At 40.0% G+C, this 19,087-nt stretch overlaps 1 protein-coding gene across 1 annotated transcript; it reads right to left on the reverse strand.

Annotated features, from left to right (window-relative positions):
* Positions 1–10,419: 10,419 nt before the first annotated feature.
* LOC103722600 (AT-hook motif nuclear-localized protein 24-like) lies at positions 10,420–15,569 on the reverse strand. Its single transcript, XM_089929422.1, has 2 exons — positions 13,761–15,569; positions 10,420–13,561 (listed from the first exon to the last, which is right to left on the reverse strand). The coding sequence occupies exon 1, from the start codon at positions 14,643–14,645 to the stop codon at positions 13,761–13,763; it is 885 nt and encodes a 294-aa protein (XP_089785548.1). The 5' UTR covers positions 14,646–15,569; the 3' UTR covers positions 10,420–13,561.
* Positions 15,570–19,087: the final 3,518 nt, after the last annotated feature.

A 19,087-nucleotide genomic window follows, 5' to 3' on the forward strand; every position in this document is an offset into this window, starting at 1 on the left:
TTTGGTGAAGATGTCAGCCTGCTGGTCTTGGGTAGAGATATGAGCAAGATGTACTTCCTTGGACTGAACTTTCTCACATACAAAGTGGTAGTCTACCTCAATATGCTTTGTACGAGCATGAAATACAGGATTCGATGCTAAGGTCATGGCTGAGATATTATCACAGAACAGTTCAGTAGGAGAAGTGATAGGGAACTGCAGTTCTTGAAGAAGTCGTCGAAGCCAGATAAGTTCAGTTGTTGTAATGGCTAAAGCCCTGTATTCGGCTTCGGTGGACGACCTGGCTACTGTTGGTTGCTTCTTTGTATACTAAGAGATAAGATTGGTGCCTAGAAAGATGCAGTATCCCATTGTGGACCGGTGATCAATATTGTTCCCTGCCCAGTCGAAGTCACAATATGCAGACAGAGTTGGCTGGCTTGATTTGTAGAAGAGGGAATGAGCTAAATGTTCCTTTAACATAACGAAGAATCCGTTTTAGCATGCAGTAATGGATCTGCAGTGGACTGTGCATGAATTGACATATGTAATTGACTGCAAAAGAGATGTCTGGCCGAGTGATGGTAAGGTATTGTAGAGAACCTGCCAGACTTCGAAATAGTTCAGGATCTGAAAACAAAGTTGGGTTAGAGGTGTGTTGCTGCTTTGAGGATAATGGTGCTTGTACTGGTTTGCAATCCAGCATACCAGCCTTATTCAGCAGAGCAATGGCATAGGTTGATTGGTTTAAGGCTACTCCAGATGGACAGTAAGTGGCCTTAATTCCCAAGAAATGAGATAAGATGCCAAGATCTTTGATCTTGAATCTACCCTGCAGCTTGAGAAGGAGCTCAGTGATAGCCGTATTGCAGTTGCCGGTTATTAGGATGTCATCGACATAGATCAGAACATAGATTGATATGTTTCCTTGATGAAGCAGGTATAGGGAAGGATCTGATGTGCTTACCCGAAATCCCAGAGTTTGTAAAAAATCGGAGAATGTGGCAAACCATTGCCGAGGAGCTTGCTTCAGACCATAGATAGCTTTCTTCAGTCTACAGACATGATCACTCCAAAGGGAGTCAGTGAATCCTCTGGGTTGCTCCATGAAGACTGTCTCATCAAGTTTGCTGTGGAGAAAGGCATTAGAGACGTCGAGTTGGCGAATGACCCACCGAGATGATAGAGCAAGTGCGATCAACACTCGAATTGTTTGAAACTTGGCAATCGGACTGAAAGTTTCAACATAATCGATGCCATATTGTTGTTTAAAATCATGAGCCACCAATCGAGCTTTAAATCTTGCTATTGAACCATCTGAGTTGTGTTTGATCTTGTATGTCCATTTGCACCCAAGGATGTGTTGTTCTGGAGACCGTGGAACCAACTCTCAGGTTTCCTGATCTAGTAGGGCGTTGAACTCCTGGGACATTGCTGCCCTCCAGTGAGGATCGGCATTTGCAGTAGAAAAACAAGTTGGTTCAGTTGGGGAAGACACCTTGGTGAGTAAGGAAAGAATCCTTCACGGTCGAAGTGTTCCAGTTTGGGACCTTGCAACCATATGATGGCTGAGTGGAGGACGAGCTGAAGATGGCTGTACTAAAGTAGAAATTTGATGTATGTTTGTAGGCTGCTGCGGAGGTGAAATAGAGCTGTTGGGTGAAGGAAGAGAATGGGAAAAGGAATGGATGTAGTAGAGGTGACTAGTGAAGAAGTCGGCAAACTTTGTGTTAAGGAAGCTGGGACTAATGGAGGATATGGAAGAAGTGATGGTTGGGATGAAGAGGTATCCTTGGCGACTGAGAACGGAAAGAAGTTTTCATCAAAAATGACATGACGAGAAATGATTATCTTACCTGTGTTGGGATTATAGCACCTGTAGCCTTTATGTTTAGAAGAATAACCAAAGAAGACACAGGGAGTAGATCTGGGTGTGAATTTGGTAGGAGCGGAAGGCCGAAGCCAAGGAAAGCACCTACAGCCAAAGGCTTTTAGAAAACTGTAGTTAGGATGCCGATGGAATAGTATCTCATATGGAGATTTATGGTGAAGTGATTGAGAGGGTAGTCTGTTTATAAGAAAGATAGCAGTGAGTAAGGCTTCAACCCAAAAGTGAGTCGGAACAAAGGAGTGAAGGAGCAGACTTCGAACAACCTCAAGAAGATGACGATGTTTTCTTTCGGCTGCTCCATTTTATTCAGGGGTGTAAGGTGAAGACATCTGATGAACGATGCCTAAAGTGGAAAATAAATTGTTAAAGCGCTGATTGTTAAATTCCCCACCCCCATCAGAACGGAACATCTTTATTGTGGTGGAAAGTTGATTCTCAATCATTGTTTTAAATTGTACAAATGTAGAGAATACATCAGACTTTGACACCAGAGGATATACCCAACAAAATCTTGAAAAATCATCCAAAAACAAGACATAATACTAAAAACCTGTGACCGATGGTGTTGGAGAGGGATCCCACACATCCGAATGAATGAGATCAAGAGGCTTCGTAGAAGAGATTTCAGCTGGTTTGAAGGGGAGCTTGTGACTTTTGGCCATGCAGTAGGTGGAACAGAGTGTGGATGGTGGTTGAATGCCTTTTTTGAGTCCATCAGAGGCCAGCTCCTGCACAAATCTCCTCTGCCCACTCTAGATGTTGCACTTTCAAAGCTTAGCAAGGTGTTCTTGGCAATTTGGGAGATAACAGAGGCAGCAGGATGTCCAAGACGAAGATGGCATGAGGGGACAGGAGAAGATGTGGAGAGCAATGCTTTGGTTGTGGAAGTGGAGAACGGACCATGCTGAACAAAGGTGAAGGGAATTCTATAGAGCCCCTCAGTGCAGCGCCCTTGAAAAAGGATCTGATTGCTTTGTTTGTCCTTTATAACACAACCATCAGAATCAAAAATCAGAATACAGTTATTCTCAGTAGCAAGTTTGTGGACAGATAGGAGATTATGTGAGATGTGAGGTACATGAAGGATTTGAGAGAGATGAAAAGAATGAGCTGAAGTGTGAAGGGTACCGTTCCCTATATGACTGATGGGGATAGAATCCCCATTACCAATGGCAAGCTGTTCATTTCCCCGGTATGAAGTCGAGTTTTGAATGGCGGAGGAATCAGCTATTAGATGAGTGGTCGCTCCACTATCAACAATCCATTCATTCGAGGGAGGAGACATAGAAGAAGGTGTGAGGTAAGCTTGATGACCAGAAGAGGACTGCTGAGCTCCTGTATAATTGGTGTCCAGTCGATACCAACAAGTTGTTGCAGAGTGTCCTCGCTTGCCACATATTTGACATTCGATGAAGCCTTTGTTCGATCCCCCGCGTCCAGAATTGCACCAGACGTCTGGTCGAGAGTCGGATCTCACCCGACCTCTGCCTCTATGTGGAGAGAAGAAGCGACCACCTCGTCCCCTCCTACGTATGGCAGATAAAGCGAAGGAGTCAGTAGCTAAATTTTGCCTTTCTTTGGTAGATAAGATGATTTCCTCACTGCATAGGAGGGCATACAGTTCATCCAAAGAGAGTGTGGAGGGACGAGTCCGAATTGCTGTGGCAAACGAATCATAGGAAGCTAGTAGTCCATTAAGAACATGATGTATAACATCCTCTAGATCAATTAAAGAACCAGCAGCTGCCAGAGCATCAACTTTGAGACGAATGTCATGTAGATATTGTGACATTGATAATCCCTATTTCTTGATATTGTGAAGCTCATTTTTGAGCTGAATAATATAAGTTCTTGTTGCAGAATTTAATCTGTGATCCAAGGCTATCCATATTTGGTGGCAGTGCTCTAGATTAATGACATAAGGTAGGATGGTGGAGGAGATAGTAGAGTTTAGAGCTATGGCCAAATATTGATCTGTTAGTAGCCAAGTATCATATGCAGAGGAGTCTGTAGTATCAGACGACTGGGTGTAGGTAGCTGAACCATCCAGGAAACCTAGATAGCCACTGGCTTTGAAAATTCTTGTGATTTGAGCTCTCCATGTAAGAAAGTTATCGGATGTAAGTTGAGTTGTTACCAGGGATTGAACTCGATTCATCAAGAATTTCAGCTTAGGTGGAATGTTGTAATCTTCCGTTACCTGTATAGCTTCATTGGATCTGGTAGCATTCACCGATCCTGGGGAAGTCCTGGTAGTCGAGTTTCTAAATCAACCAGATGATCACTCATAGGATGTTGAACCGCTATCTTCGGAGGAGAATGAAATTCAAAGTATCAGGCAAGATCTCCTGCTCTGATACCATGAAGAAGTTACTATGAAAACAGGGGAAGAATGATAAAGAAGAAAGTTGTATATATTTTTCTCCAAAAGATAACTCTCAGACGATAGCTTTATATAGAGCTATGTCTGAGAGATTGTTGAGTTTGTTAGAGTCTAACAGACTCTATTATAAACCCCGTTACATTACCAGAAATCAGTTGTGATTGTTACAATTGGTCTGAAGGGTTTCAACTGAAATGTTCTGAAATGGTATCCGATGGTGCGGTAGAGCGCCTGGGAGATTCATCCGATGATATTTCTTTTGAGGCTCCGATGCTATGCTTCAAGACTGGTAAGCTAATACTTGCTACTATTAAAACTCCTTATTCTCTTTAACAAGTGGTATTAGAGAGCCAATAACTGTCAATCCAAAACAAACCCTCCAAGCTGTAAAGGTGCTACAATTGATGGTTCTTATGAAGAACAATAACATGCGAGCTATTATTAGCGTGGAGTTTTAGTAGCCTCGATGCATGAAGTGGCTCGGAATACAAGCTCGGGCATGGTTCTTATAAGCGAGCTCTTATTAGAGTGTGGCCCAACATAGCTCTTGTACTGGTGTAGTAACATTGTGGTGAAGTGTGACTCTTGGAAAATAGGTTCTTAGATTGGAGTGTTAATACATTATACTCTCAAAAGAGTAACTGAGAATGGGGCTTTTGATTAAAGAGTAGTAGGTTAGACTTGAGAGAGAGTTGAAATCAACTCACACGTGAAGGTGGTGATTGTTGAGGATCATGTCTGATGTTTAGTGCAGAGGTTGGAGATCAATGGGGGTTGACTGTGTTGACTTGCAAACGTGCCATGCAACGCCCTTTATGGGTCAACTCACGTATAAACGTTGAAAACTAAATAATCGATTGACTTGGTGACCTAGATGGTTGAATCACTCAGCTCGCCCAAGTTAGAATCGGTAGCAACTTGTCCTAGCTAGGTAACAGTGCAGGTTAAAAGGAAAAAGGGAAAAGAAAAAGTAAAATAGTGGGCTAAAAATGGAAGACACCCCTTTTCCCTTTTCTTCTGATGCAAAGAAGATGGGTGCTAAGATCAGGTAGAACTGACAGCTGCTTGCTTGGAAAGGAGCTGACAAGGTGGACTTAGTGGTGACACAACAAGATCTAATGGGATCAAAGGCAACATTGTTGGTTCCCATAGAACAGGTGGCATTGCAACGACACCAGCGAGATCAAGAGAAAGTAGATGTAGAGTGACCATATTCTTGGCATCTAATTGAACTACGTTTGGGCTGGAAACCCATGACTCAAAACCTGCAGCGCTTCGATTAGGTTCAACAAGGCAAAAACACTGATTTAGTCCCAAATGGAATAATTTGTAGGAGGATTGAAGATTGGTATAGTTGATTAGGGACAAAACCCTTTTTTGAGAGAGAGAGAGAGAGAGAGAGAGAGGAAGGACACTATAGGTTAATCCCCATTAGTCACCAAATTTTATTCAGAATAAATGAAAGGAAGAATGTAAAGTCAACATAAGTTGCAACATAGAAGAGAAGTAGATAATACAAGAATATACAAGATTATAAGAGAAACTAAAACTACTGCTTCCAAGAATTCCAAAAGAAAAACACTTCTTCATGGGTTGTGGACCAAAAGGAGACTCGAAAGAAAAGCATCTGAGTGCAATCAGAATGTAGCAAGTAAAAGGATCCCATGGCTAATTACAAGGCTGCAGAATTCTCTATCATAGTCTCTAGCAGAGATAAAGGTCAAACGCAATAGCATAGAAATCCTCAAAATGACGAGAAGGAAGAAGCATCCCAATCATCATAGCCTCTATTAGAAATTAATTTATAATTCTTGAAGCTTACAATTAATATTAGTAAGTTTAAGAGTCGTGACAAACTAATCACCTGCCCACATTGTGATCTACGAACTAGAGTACGCAGAACCATATTTCTCAACGTCCTCTTGTCCAACAGATTGTTCTCCTACAGAACCAAGTCAGTATAAAAAGTTATCCGGGGTATCTGACAACCCAGAAGTCTCTACTAATTCACTAAAGGAGTCCACCATCACGTAGCAACCCGAGACTATCTAGCAATCCTCACAACCAAAGATTTTTTCGGATCAAGCTAGAGAGAGAAAGTACCAGCAGAAAGAGAAAAAAACTAGAGAGAAGAGAGAGAAGAACAAGAAAAGAGGAAGAGAGGACCGCGAGCTCCCTCTCTCTCTCTCTCTTTCTTTCCGAATGAAGGGGAGATGGTCGACAGTAGCAGCCACAGTGGTGCCAGTAGCGCGCCATGCCCGATGACGACCGGTCGAATGGGAGAGGAAGAAGAAGCAAAACAAGGGAGTCTTGTTTAACTTCAATCTGGCGGCTTGCCGGCCAGATTCAAAGAGAACAGTGGCCCAAAGATCGGAGAAAAGAAGGAGAAGGAGGCAAAGGGCTCTCAGCTCAGTCTGACGATGTTCCAGTGGTCCTTTCTAACGGTGAATCGAGGAGGAGACTCGGAGAAGAAGAGTTTGAACCGCGGCAATTCTCGGCAATTTGGGTGGATGAATTCAAAGGAGGAGGAGCCAGTTAAATAGGCAGGATTCTTGAGTTTGATTCTAACTTGGATTGCCCTTGGAAAGTCTTCTTTTCTGCCGGAATCGAGGAGGAAGAAGACTTTGTTGAGAGTCTTCTTCCCCAATCCTCTCACATGCCAAGCACGAGTCAAGTCTGGGCCTGGCCACTTTGGGACAGCCCACAAGCCCAAACAGAACCAGGCTATTACATACTCTCCATTTTAAAATAATTTCATCTTCGAAATTAACATACCTGAAATTTCAAATAGCCATGGATACTTGACCTTCATCTCTTCTTCAAGCTCTCGAGTAGTCTCTCTCTCCGAACGATTGTTCCATCGTATTTTCACAAAAAGAGTGGTTCAATGTTAACACTTGATCCTTTCTGTCCACAATTCATATTGAAAACTTTTCGTAGGTCAAATCTTCATGAAACTGCAACGGCTCATACATATGACTCGGGTCTAAAACATATTTCTTCAATATTGATACATGAAATATGTTGTGCACACTAGATAAAGCTGGTGGTAAAGCCAATCAATATGCCACATCTCCAACCTTGTCCAAAATCTCAAACGGACCAACATACCTAGGGCTCAATTTACTACAAACCTCAAATCTCATCTCACCTTTAGTGGGTGACACTTTCAAGAAAATATGATCTCCAATTTGAAATTTTGACGCTCTCCTTTTATTATCAGCATAAATCTTTTGTCGATATTGAGTCGTACGAAACCTGGATTGAACCTATCAATATAGCTATTTTTTTTCTCAATCAGTTTGCTACAATGGCAGTAGAAAATAAAACCCCTTATAAAGCTTGGTATGGGCAAAAACCTCAGGTAAAAAATTTATAAATTTTTGGATCCATCACTTATGCATTCATTCCTTCTCAAAATAGAGAAAAGTTCAACGGAAAGGGAAAAAAAACATCTTTGTAGGATATAGTGAAGAGTCTAAAGCCTATTGCCTACTTAACCTAAAGAAAAATGAACTTGTTGTTTCAAGAAGAAAGGCAATGATAAAGGAGTATGACATGACCAATTTTGGTCTCATGAGGCATTTTCTTGGCATTCAAGTGAAACAATCAAAAAAAAAATATGTATGTCACAAGAAAAATATATTGAAGACTTGTTGAAAAAGTTTCATATGTCTAATTGCAAGCTTGCAGTAACTCCAATGTATAAGAATGAAAAATTTCAGCTACATGATGGTGCTCAAAAAGTTGATGCCACAGCTCATAGAAGTCTAGTTGGCTCTCTTATTTATCTAACAAAGATAAAACTAGATATTATTTTTTCTGTTAGTCTCTTATCTAGGTTTATGAGGCAACCAAGCAAGCTTCATTATGCAGTGGTTGAGAGAATTTTTCGCTACTTACAAGGCACTAAAAGGTTGGGCTTAATATATGAAAAGAAAAGTTTTAAGAAACTTATTGGATATTCAAACAATGATTGGGCAGGCTCTCTTAGCAACTTTTAGAAGCACTTTACATTATGTATTTTGTTTAGAAACAAAAGTCATTTCTTGGTCATCAAAAAAGCAAAAGATCGGTGCCGAGGCTGAGTATATCTCAACAACCGCTACGGTATGTGAAGCAGTTTGGCTCATGAGAATTCTCTTATTTGCAGCAGAATGAACAAGGTCCTGCAACTGTTCAATATGATAACATGTTTGCCATCACGATGACAATGAATCCAATATTTTATAGCAGAACAAAACACATCGATATCCATTTTCACTTCATCTAAGATTTGGTTGAGAAAGGAGATATAAGGCTGGAGTTTGTTAATATTAATGAGCAGCTAGTCAATGTCTTCAGCAAGCACGTACGTGATATCATGAGAATTACAATTTATTTTTTTTTTTTTTTTTGGGGGGGGGGGGGGGGAGGGGGGGTAGAAATTAATTTGTAATTCTAGAAGCTTACAATTAATATTAGTAAGTTTAAGAGTCGTGTAATTCTAGTATTTAATATTTTGAAAATTCAACGAGACATCTTAAGTAAACTAAGAGTCACATGGAGATCAAAAAGTCATTTTTGTAGTTATAAGTGGTAGCCTAAGTGTCACTTTTGTATCTATAAATAGGTGGACTAAAGTCTTGGCATGGACAAATCATTGAGAGACTCTTGTACCACTCTAGTATGTATGAATGAAAATCCTCCATGCTTCCCACTAAAAAATTCTCTTTCTTGTATTTTGTTTCCTATATTTCTTCTTGTACCCAATAGCCTCAGAGTGGAGCAGCACGAGAAGCAACAGCCTGAAAGCACTGCTCCATATTCTCCATCATTGTCTTCCACAAATAACACTTGCAAGCACTTTAAAATGGAAGAGAGGTAGAATTGAAGAGCAGGGCTCCAACATATATTCCCCAAAACCTAATAAGATTTAAGGCTGAGTTTGGCTCCAACATATGTATCAAGTCCTACTAGTTTTAGGACTCCTAGTTCTCCCCAGTAGGAAGAGAGATTACTTTTTTTCTCTCTATGGTCAGTCCCCCATGGAAGGAGATATATATCAAACATATGTATCGAATTCTTTATTTCTTTTATTCTTGCCTGCAATTTCTTTTCTTCTTTCTCTTCTCATCACTAGAATGATAGTAGATCATAGAAAGCGGAAAAAATTCCTACCATGTGGCCATAATAGATACATACATGGAAAATTGAATAAAGCAAGCAAGGCATAAGATATACCTTTGGCATAGATTAATCCATTACACGAGCCAAAGGAAAAATAAAATTTCTAATTGCACAACACATTTAAAACGATCTACTACTTCCAGTCCTAGTATTGTCATTGAGTCTCGCTTATATTCACTTACCTCAGTATATGCCTTAATAGGGTTTCTTCAAACTTTAAGATCTCCAAAAGAAATAGATACTAGAGAAATGTCTGATAGTGAAGAGATTTTCGTGTATCTAGACCTAACTCTTTCTTCCATAGGAGAAGAGAGGAGACAGGAGTCGGCTGAGGTCAGGACACACTTAAGTGGCCACCCTTTCTCTTTCTCTAATGCATAAGTGAGAATAGAGGGGGTATGCACATGTAGGGCACTGCTCCCTGGCCTCTTTCTCTCTTACATAATAAGAAAGAGGGACTGGTTTCTTAGTCCTGCTCATTTCTTAAGCAACGAGCTTGATAATATCTTGATACAATGCCTTGACGGTAGGCCTAAACTTGTTTAGAAACAAAACCTTGAATAACTTGATCCTTGTGTTATAGAAGGCCTTAGATGCTACCGAAGTTTTCTAGTATTAATATACAAAGTCTAAGACATCCCTCGCCCCATAGATCCAAGAGGACTCCTTAGAAGTTGTATGGTGATAAAATAAAATCCTGTAGGCATCAGACCAGTCAATTTAGTCTTGTAGAGACACCTTTGAATCCCATCTAGATGCAACCGTTGGTTCCAAAGTAAATTAGTTAACCCTCTTATATATAGAACATGAGGGACCAACATTGGATTCTAATCAAAGAGCTGCAAGTGTCATCAATCAATGTTAGATGATCATCAGATCGATCACATATCATGTGACCTTTACAATTGTAATTGACCTTGAAAAATATTATTATAACAAGTCTCTAAGATTGAAATATCGTAACTTGTAGTCCTTCTTTATGATAGCATATATGATAGTTTGCAATTGTATCCTTCCACTACATCTAACCATGTTAGCTAATGCTATAGAGAGATGGATGCCAACTAGCTGATCTAATAGTTCTATTGGCTAGCTAAAGTTATTATTGTTGTATTCTACCAAAAAAATTTATTGTTGTTGTAGTTACCATAACATATACCCATGCAAATGTAGTGGAGATGAGAAGCAATGATGCCGCTGCCCATGTTTCTTAGGTGAATTAGAATGCCTAGCAAAATTGCGTGAAGTGATGCATCCTTTACTCAAGGTTCTAAGAGAAGGTGGGCAAGATTGGAGTAGAAAGCCACTCTTGATCCTGGACCTCGGTGTGCCAATTAATGGATCTTTGCTAGCTTATTCTCTTTATTTTTCCTTTTCTTTTCCAACAAGAATATTATAGAGAATAAAAAGATAAAATTTGATATTAACTGAACAAATAGTAATATGTATGTGATGTTTGTGCATTACATGAAGCTAGCTACTTCTTTAAACTTTACTTTGTTAGGTCCTACCAACCTCGTGACATGAGAAGGTGAGTTAATATTTCAGCAGTATAACATGTATATATGATATTAAATATTGAAACTATAAAACAAATTGAGAATTTTCTTTTCAAGGAAGTAAGGAATCAACAACAGCAGTAGCAATAGTAGTTGTGCTCTCTTTTCTTCTTCTATTTTTTTCTCTTTGGAGGAGGTAAGTGTAGCTGAATTAAAAATGACAACAATGATATACATAAAAATGGTGGGTGAATGGATTCCTCAAGTGGTTTCCTAAATCTAGATGCTGCGAGTTCCCCTTTCTAGGATTTCTAGTTGCTCATCTGAAAGGAAAGGTTATTAGAGAGAAAATCACCTCTAATAGTAGCACACCATAATTTAAGTTACTAACATGCAAAAGAAGTAAAGATAAAAATTGCTTGTTAAAAATTTATTGAATTTTACTGGAAAATTTTCAGAATTGTAAATTTTTCAGCAACTTTAAATTCATGCATTAAGGAATTTCGATACTTCCTTGGTGATTTCAATTTAGATCTTTTATTCTGAGGATGTTAGTAAAAAGAATTTATCCTTCATTGACAACTCAAAAATATAAAAAAATATACAACTGCAAAACAAAAAGGATTATCTCTGTGCTAAAAAAGCAAAAGAGAAAAGAATTAAGCAATAGGACAAATTGTGCTTATTATTTCCTCTACATAATTCTATGGTGTCAGTCATTTGTGTCCAAGGAAGTATTCTATGAAACTAAGCAAGCAATAGAAAATATTCGGTTAATCAGAGCCGAAAGGAAAGAGTTTTTTGAGTAATCAATACCAAGAACTTTCAATCTCATCTTCAATCCTAGTAAGCAAAGAGGGTTTAAAATCATTTGCAAAAGAATTGGAAGTTGATCCCAGTGATGATGTCACTGCAGAAGTTTTAACTCTAGAGATCGATAATAGCAAACATTTTGTTGAATGAAGCAAAGCCTGATATCTATCTGCAAAAGCCTAAAATTAAGAGGGCTTCACATCGACCATTGTTCATTGGTAGCTATGTCCAGATGAAAATAATGTGTACTACACTGATTTTGGCCTCATAAGATAAACTGCCCAAGAATCTTTTGTTCCTATTTTTATGTCTTCAGTAATCATAGGATGTACTTCATAAAATAGAAACTAAATTATAAATCCAATGAAATCTTGTCCCCTCTCTCGGTGAAACAATCATTGACATGAAAAGTTAATTAATTTATTAGCATCCAACAGTGCCTGTCTTCTAATATATACATGAACAAATCTCTGTCAAACACCACCTATATATAATTTTATGCATAGAGAGGAGTTCAAGAAATTGGAATAGCACAACGCTAACTGTAAACGAAAAACACAACATTTAATGGCATAGCATGTATATCCAAGGGTTTTCGTTCAGCTTTCGTAGAAGTTCTTCAGAAAAAGTGTGGTCTATGCTATTGACACCAGAGAGACAAGGAGGATACTTGAGGGAATATATAGATGGAAAAACTCTAGCTAATAAGAAGCGGAGGTAATTGACTGGGGTCACACAAACAACAAAAGAAGAGTAAACGGCGCAATAAAGAAGGAGAAACATGCAGGGAAACAGGCGCTCTCGCTTCCAAAATTGCCACTAGCTAGCTTGCCATGACATACCAAAACCATTCTCATTTTGATCTTTGCTCTTCCGGGAGACTGGAAATTAAGATACTAACCTGCCCTCCATTTGCAACTCTTTCTCCCCACGCGTTTCTCTCTCTCTCTCTAGCTATCTCTTCTCTGCTGCTGCTTCCTTATCCCTGCGGGCACGAGGATGGAACATTAAAGCCCGTGTCCTTGTCCATGCTGCGTTTTAAATGGAACTTGTTGCCTCGAAAAAGAACTCCTTCAGAAGAGTGCACGTGTAGGGCTGGGAAGAAAGGCTACTAAACTCCATCCATTCCTTTGTTGCAGCTTCCAGCGTCCACTTGAAATGGTTCCCACTCTAAAAAGTTCTGGTACTATGTGTACCAAGTGTGGTGATACATCTAATCTCTCTTCTACTTGACCACAAGAATGGAAAGAGATTAAAAGCAGCAGCAAGAATGGAAGCACAAGAGAGTGTCTTAAGAATGTGACAGACATGATTACTAGTTGTCCTCTTGCTGTAAGGAGAATGCTATGAATATATGGAAGATGTTGATGTCATTATTGTGGTCGTAGAAAATTGTAAGAAGTGGTTGTGTGATGATGGGTTTGTAAGGTAAAGAGAGCACTGAGCTGTTCAGATGGAGTGGGGCCTAAGACATTGATGTAACTATAGTCTTTGCTTGAAAGACAGTAAAATCCCCAGGGCACAAAATCATGAATTCCTACACTTTTTAGCTTCTCTACTTTGTATGTTTAATTCCTCAGTTTGAGGCTTTATATTTCAGATGTTTATGTAGTCTGTTGGGGAGTATCAACAGATGGCAGATCAACAAGATATGTCACCGAAAACACCACCCAAAACTAACAGAACAATCACCAGATCTAAAGTTGAAGTAGAGAGAGATGTAGCAAAAGTAAACGGAAGAAAACTCTGATCTCCCTCTCTATCCTTCCTCTATTTTCCTCCTCACCTTTGCTTCTGTGGTTGCGCGGCCGGCAAAATTGCATCGAGCTGAAACAACAGAGAATTCATAAATTTGTTCAAGTTTCTTAATCCAAAACCAAGATCAGTTATTCTAGAGAAGGTAAGAGATGTTGGGGAAACACAGAAGAAAGCACTAGTCCCCTCAAGACAGAAGGGTCAACTTGAAATCCTGAAAGAATTTCTAGCACAACAAGCGAAAACTAAGAAAATAGTAGAGCTCCCTAACTCAGTGAATCCCTGCACCAGTAGTCCAACTGTGAGGCTCCGACGGCAACTGGACGTTACTGAGAAGATTCGGCGCAAGGCCATGGAAGAGGTTCGGGTCCTGCGGGAACTGCTGCTGCTGACCAAGTAATCCATGGGATTCCAGAGGCCCCTGGGCTTGTAGAGACTCCTCTTCCTCCAGAGGAAGCCTGTCATAGGCGGCATTTGCGAACGATGCTGCCATTATAACGACAGGCCCGGACGCCATCAGCGGTCCCACGACGCTCCCTCCGACCACTTGTCCCTGCCCGCCAGCCAGGTATACTGTGAGGCCGGTGGCCGCGGGTGGGGCGGGCGGCGGCAGGAAGGATCCTGATAGGGAGAGGATCTCAAAGTAGCCATGGAGGGTGACGACAGCGCCCTGGGATGCCGGCTGGCGGAGCCTGACATTTGTGACGGTACCGGTACCGCTAAGGATACACATGCCTCGCTGCCGGCGGCATGCGAAGGCGGCCATGCCCTCGACTATGTCGCAACCGCCGGCGACCTCCATGACGTGGGTTCTGAAGGCGTTCGCGCTGTCCCGGTTTATGATAATGGGGGGCTTCGGCTTGTTCCTCGACCCGGCAGGCCGACCCCGGGGCCTGCGCGCCGCCTCGCCATCCGCCTCCCCGTAGGAGGTTACTGGCACCAATTCCTTGCCATCTCCACAGCTGCTACTGCTTCCGTTGGTATTGGTATGGCCGCTATCATCACGGTTCCGCTTCTGGCTTCGATTGAGGCCGCCTTGGTCGTCCTCGGATTTGGGTTGCTGCAGCTGCTGGTGGAAGTTGTGATGGAAGTCTCGTGTGTGGAATGGAGGAGGAAGATGATGTCCATGTGCTGATGATGCCGTTATCGGATCCATCTTCCCTAGTTTTTTTTTTTCCTACCCTTCTCTAATTCCTTATTCAAGTGTGATGAAACCTAGGAGATGAAACAGTGAAAGGAAGCAAAGAACAAAAGAAAGAGGAGGAGGACAAACTGGAAGAAGATAACGAGAGAAGATGAGGATTGAATTAATTAAGACCAAAAGAGACGCAGGGTAAAGAAAGACGGCGCTATGCTTCTCCTTTTTTTCCCCTTCTTTTCTCTTTTAGAATAACCTAACGCTACTCCAAGCACTACCACCACTGCTACCTCCCACCAGAAAAGAACCCAAGACGGAGGTGCATCTCTCTTGTCATCCACCAACTTCCCAGCGGATTCTGGGCATCTACTTATTTTATCCCTTCTCCAAAGACAACATGCCTGCTAATAGTTTCGTAGTCCTTCGGTTTCTACGGCCGTTTTTGTTGCACAGACCACATGGTAGCAGAAGAACTCGTACAGGTTGGAGCCTTAAAGAGTATCTTGGGATTGGATCGGTCTTTGTTTCAAACCTTCTCTCCCTTTGCCTTGACGACTTCAATACCTCCACTTCTCTCCTCTTGTTCCAGTCTTGTTTCAGCTGACTTCTGATGTCTCTTGCTTGGAAGCCATCCGAGGGTAATCCTCCCAAAAAACCCTCGACCGGTGTGGGACTAAAAATATTGCGGTCTGGCCAATAATTGAGAGGGATCAGGGGAGAGGACAGGCTGGCTTTGGGGAGGAGTAGGTGGGGAGTGAACCAGCCGTACTCTATGCGGCGAGGAGAATATTTTACAAGGCTTCAGCGGAAGAGGTCGAGAGATGTTGACGAAGCGTGAGCCGACCCGGTGGTTGTCGCCGTCGAGCGGGCCGGCGAGCTTCCCACGTAGTTGAATTATGGCTAGAATCCCGTCATGTTCGTAATTTATCGAATATTAAAGGGCATTGTTGCAATGAAAAAGCCTTGGAGGTGATGGCATGTGGGTCGTTGGAATTCGCGCATCAAAGCTATAGTTTACTCACAAAGGTGCCCCAAATAAAGGACTCTGCTCAATGATGTAACAGGAGGCTTTGGATGAGCGTAGACTCTGTAACAATTTTCAATAACGGCGTTATCCCTTATTGCACCATATTGTGCTATATTGGATTTTGATTGAAATTATTCTTACTTTTTTAATTTGCTTTTATTCTGTGTGAATAGAATTAGTGAGTATTAAAATAACTATTATTATATCAATATTATCACAACATATAATGGACAATAGTAGAATGTATATAGTATGTTAGTACCATAATTGTTTTTGAGAATTTAAAAAAAAATAGTCAAGGTTAATCAGTATAAAAATTTGAAATATTGTTTTACTAGATAAAGAGGAAAAATGAAACATAACAGACATTATATGTACTAGTAGACGGTTATTGTTTAAATATCATTATATATACATATACATATGTATATGAATGCATATTCATATATATATATATATATATATATATATATATATATATATATATATATATATATATATATATATATATATATATATATATATATATATATATATATATATATATATATAGTGTTGAGGTCAGGTTTCTCCCGATCTCAGATCTTAGCCCCCACCGAATTGGAACAGGAAAAGAAGACTACGTCCTTACAAAAGGTATTGTCCGCTTTGGAGCAGATAGAAGCCTTCCTCACGGTTTTGTCTTTTAAAAAATACCTCCTGATGGAAGGGTAATCGAGCCCTCCATTTAAGGCACAGATCTTTTCGCTATTCAGTCGATGTGGGACTAAATCTGATACCCTTTATTCCCACAACATCAACTCCCTCATCGGGAAGGTCTGTGCCAAGGTCAAGGACCCCTACCTGGCGCGCGAATTGTTGAGGTCGAGGTTTTTCTGATCTTAGATCTTAGCCTCCACCAAATTGGAACAGAAAAAGAAGACTGCATCCCCACAGAAGGTATTGTCCTCTTTGGAGCAGGTAGAAGCTTTACTCACGGTTTTGCCCTTTAAAAGGTGCCTCCTGAGGGAAGGATAATCGAATCCTTTATTTAAGGCATAGACCTTTTCGCTATTCAGTCGATGTGTGATTAAGTTCGAGACTCTTTATTTCCACAACATATAGCATATTACAGCCTTCGAAGTATTTTAACATGGGCCTCCTAAAATTATTATAGCCTCTATTTTAAACAGTTATGATAATGGTATTATAATAAGTAAGGATAATAAATGATAACCTTACTTTTTATACCACTATTCACTTAATAAAAATTCATATCAAGTGGTATTAATCTTTTGGAGGGAATCTTCCCACAAAATTTTATATTTTAAAATTTATTTTATTCATAAGAATACTATAAATAATCTTCATTGAAATTGTTAAAGAGGGCCGTTATCTAAGCATCAATTTGGGCGTTCTCTTGGGACCCTTTGTGCTTTTGATTTTACTTTTGGGCCTCTCTTGTCATGTTTGAATGCGTCTAATGTTTTCCGTGGAGCGAGCTAGCTTTGTCTCGGAAAGTGGAGTGGGTGTCTCGAATCTCGTGAGAAGGCCAAGAATGGGCTAGGGGCCCACCGTAAACGGTCGGGACGCGTGGCGAACTCTCCGCCATCGACTCGCGCTCCGTTGTCCGTCCCGACGGCTTCATCGCATCCGTAACCGGCGTGACGACGCTTCGATCACAGCCGTCCGACAGGGTCTGCGCTCCTGCCTCTTGGATTCCGTGTCCCTGCGACGTGTCGCCCACGCCGACCTCGATTGGACGGCCAGTGATCGACTTATCTACTCCGGTGCGTCGGGGATTTCGGCGGGACGAATCCGGAGCGAAACTCGATGGACGTCTCATGAGAAGACTCCCGGAAGAAGAGCAGGTTGAGCCTAAGATTCAGGGAAATGTCAGATCAGGGTATTCTCAGGGAAGGAGAAAACAAGAATTTTTCTTTGTTTTTGTACAAAACAAGAAATTGCTTCATGATGACATACAAGGGTAAAAGGGATGGAGTGCTTTGGGTAAGAGTTGGAGTCATTCTAACTTTCCCAGAACAAATAGAGTTCTCTTTGCACCAGAAGAAAAATTAATTATCATAAATATTATCATATTTAATATTTATCATTATAATAAAAAAATAAAGAAAAATAAATGTTATTTGTTAAAGACAATATTGATTGAACAAAAATATTTGTTCAGGTTGTAAAAAAAAGATGGTCGCGTGCATATAACTTATGGCATCTTAGAATCGGAGAAAATCAGATGTGCGCATCTTATATCATAATGGAATACATTATTATTCCATGAAGGCTCATTTTCTTTCTTTTTTTTTCTTTTGAGCTTGTATAAGAATTTAAAATTAAAACAAGTATCTTATATACAAGAATAATTTAAATAGTAAATAAAGAAGAAGCGTGCACTTAAAACCACATGGAGGGACCAATAATTATACTTTAACATTTTTAAATATAAGAAAAATATGTGACTGCTTTTCTGCTCTTGATCTATTAACAAATTTGACAGTAGTCATGGAAAAAAATGCCTTTTAGCATGAAGATTGTATCATAGGGTGTTAATAAAGTGATTCTATCAAGAGAGGGCTCCTACTAGTCAAATCAATGCAAGGGTCATTACAACTCTAAATTTTAGCCACTAGACCATGAAAATCATTGACGAGAATATGCTTGTGTGTTATACCACTTCTCCATGTAGCTTTTAAATAGGGAGAGAACTAAAATATGGTTGCTAGTATTGAACTTTTATTATTATTATTATTATTATATATATATATATACTATTCTAGATGAAATGACTTTATTAGCTAATATTTTTTAGGAAACATTTCTTGTGTGAGCCACATAGGTGTGCAGTAACATGTCGAATAATAAGAACTAATAGGCAGACAACTGTAACCACTTAAAAAGGCTTAATACCAATTTTTAATCTAGTTAAGAAAATAAAACTACAAAAGAAAAAACCAATTCAATTATTTTCTAACTCATCTATGCGATATAGTTTCTTCCTCTTCTCTCCTAATCTTTTAATTTCTCCTAACCAATCACCTAGTACAAGCTCCCATGAACTCATTTTTTGTCATTCTTCATCTTTCCTCTCCATATTATCCTGTGTGCTTTTTTTTTCACTAGTTCTGCTCTCGGTTGAATTTGAAGAACTAAATCCAGTATATCCAAACCCCCTACTTGCTCCTCTGTATTTTTCAGATTTCTTAAACCATCTCATTTCATCTTGATTATCTAAGCCATGCTACTCACTCGGCCTTTATAACAACCTTCATTCTCACACCACATACACCGAGGCTTTATTAGCAACCCTAGCAAAGACCCACCACTTTTTATAGCTATAAGTGAGGTTAATAACAAAATCATACTAAGAGATTAGCTAGTCCAAAAACTAGGTCTTAGAGAACAATTAATATTGGGATCTTCATCACCTCTCGCTCTTCTA

Source organism: Phoenix dactylifera, chromosome 3, assembly GCF_051530095.1.
Source record: "Phoenix dactylifera cultivar Ajwa chromosome 3, Ajwa_hap1_PhDact_Kaust_v1.1, whole genome shotgun sequence".
NCBI classification, from domain to species: Eukaryota; Viridiplantae; Streptophyta; class Magnoliopsida; order Arecales; family Arecaceae; genus Phoenix; species Phoenix dactylifera.

Excerpts from the sequence above, each read along its gene's own strand:
- LOC103722600 (XM_089929422.1), bottom strand. The coding sequence starts at position 14,645 with ATGGATCCGATAACGGCATCATCAGCACATGGACATCATCTTCCTCCT.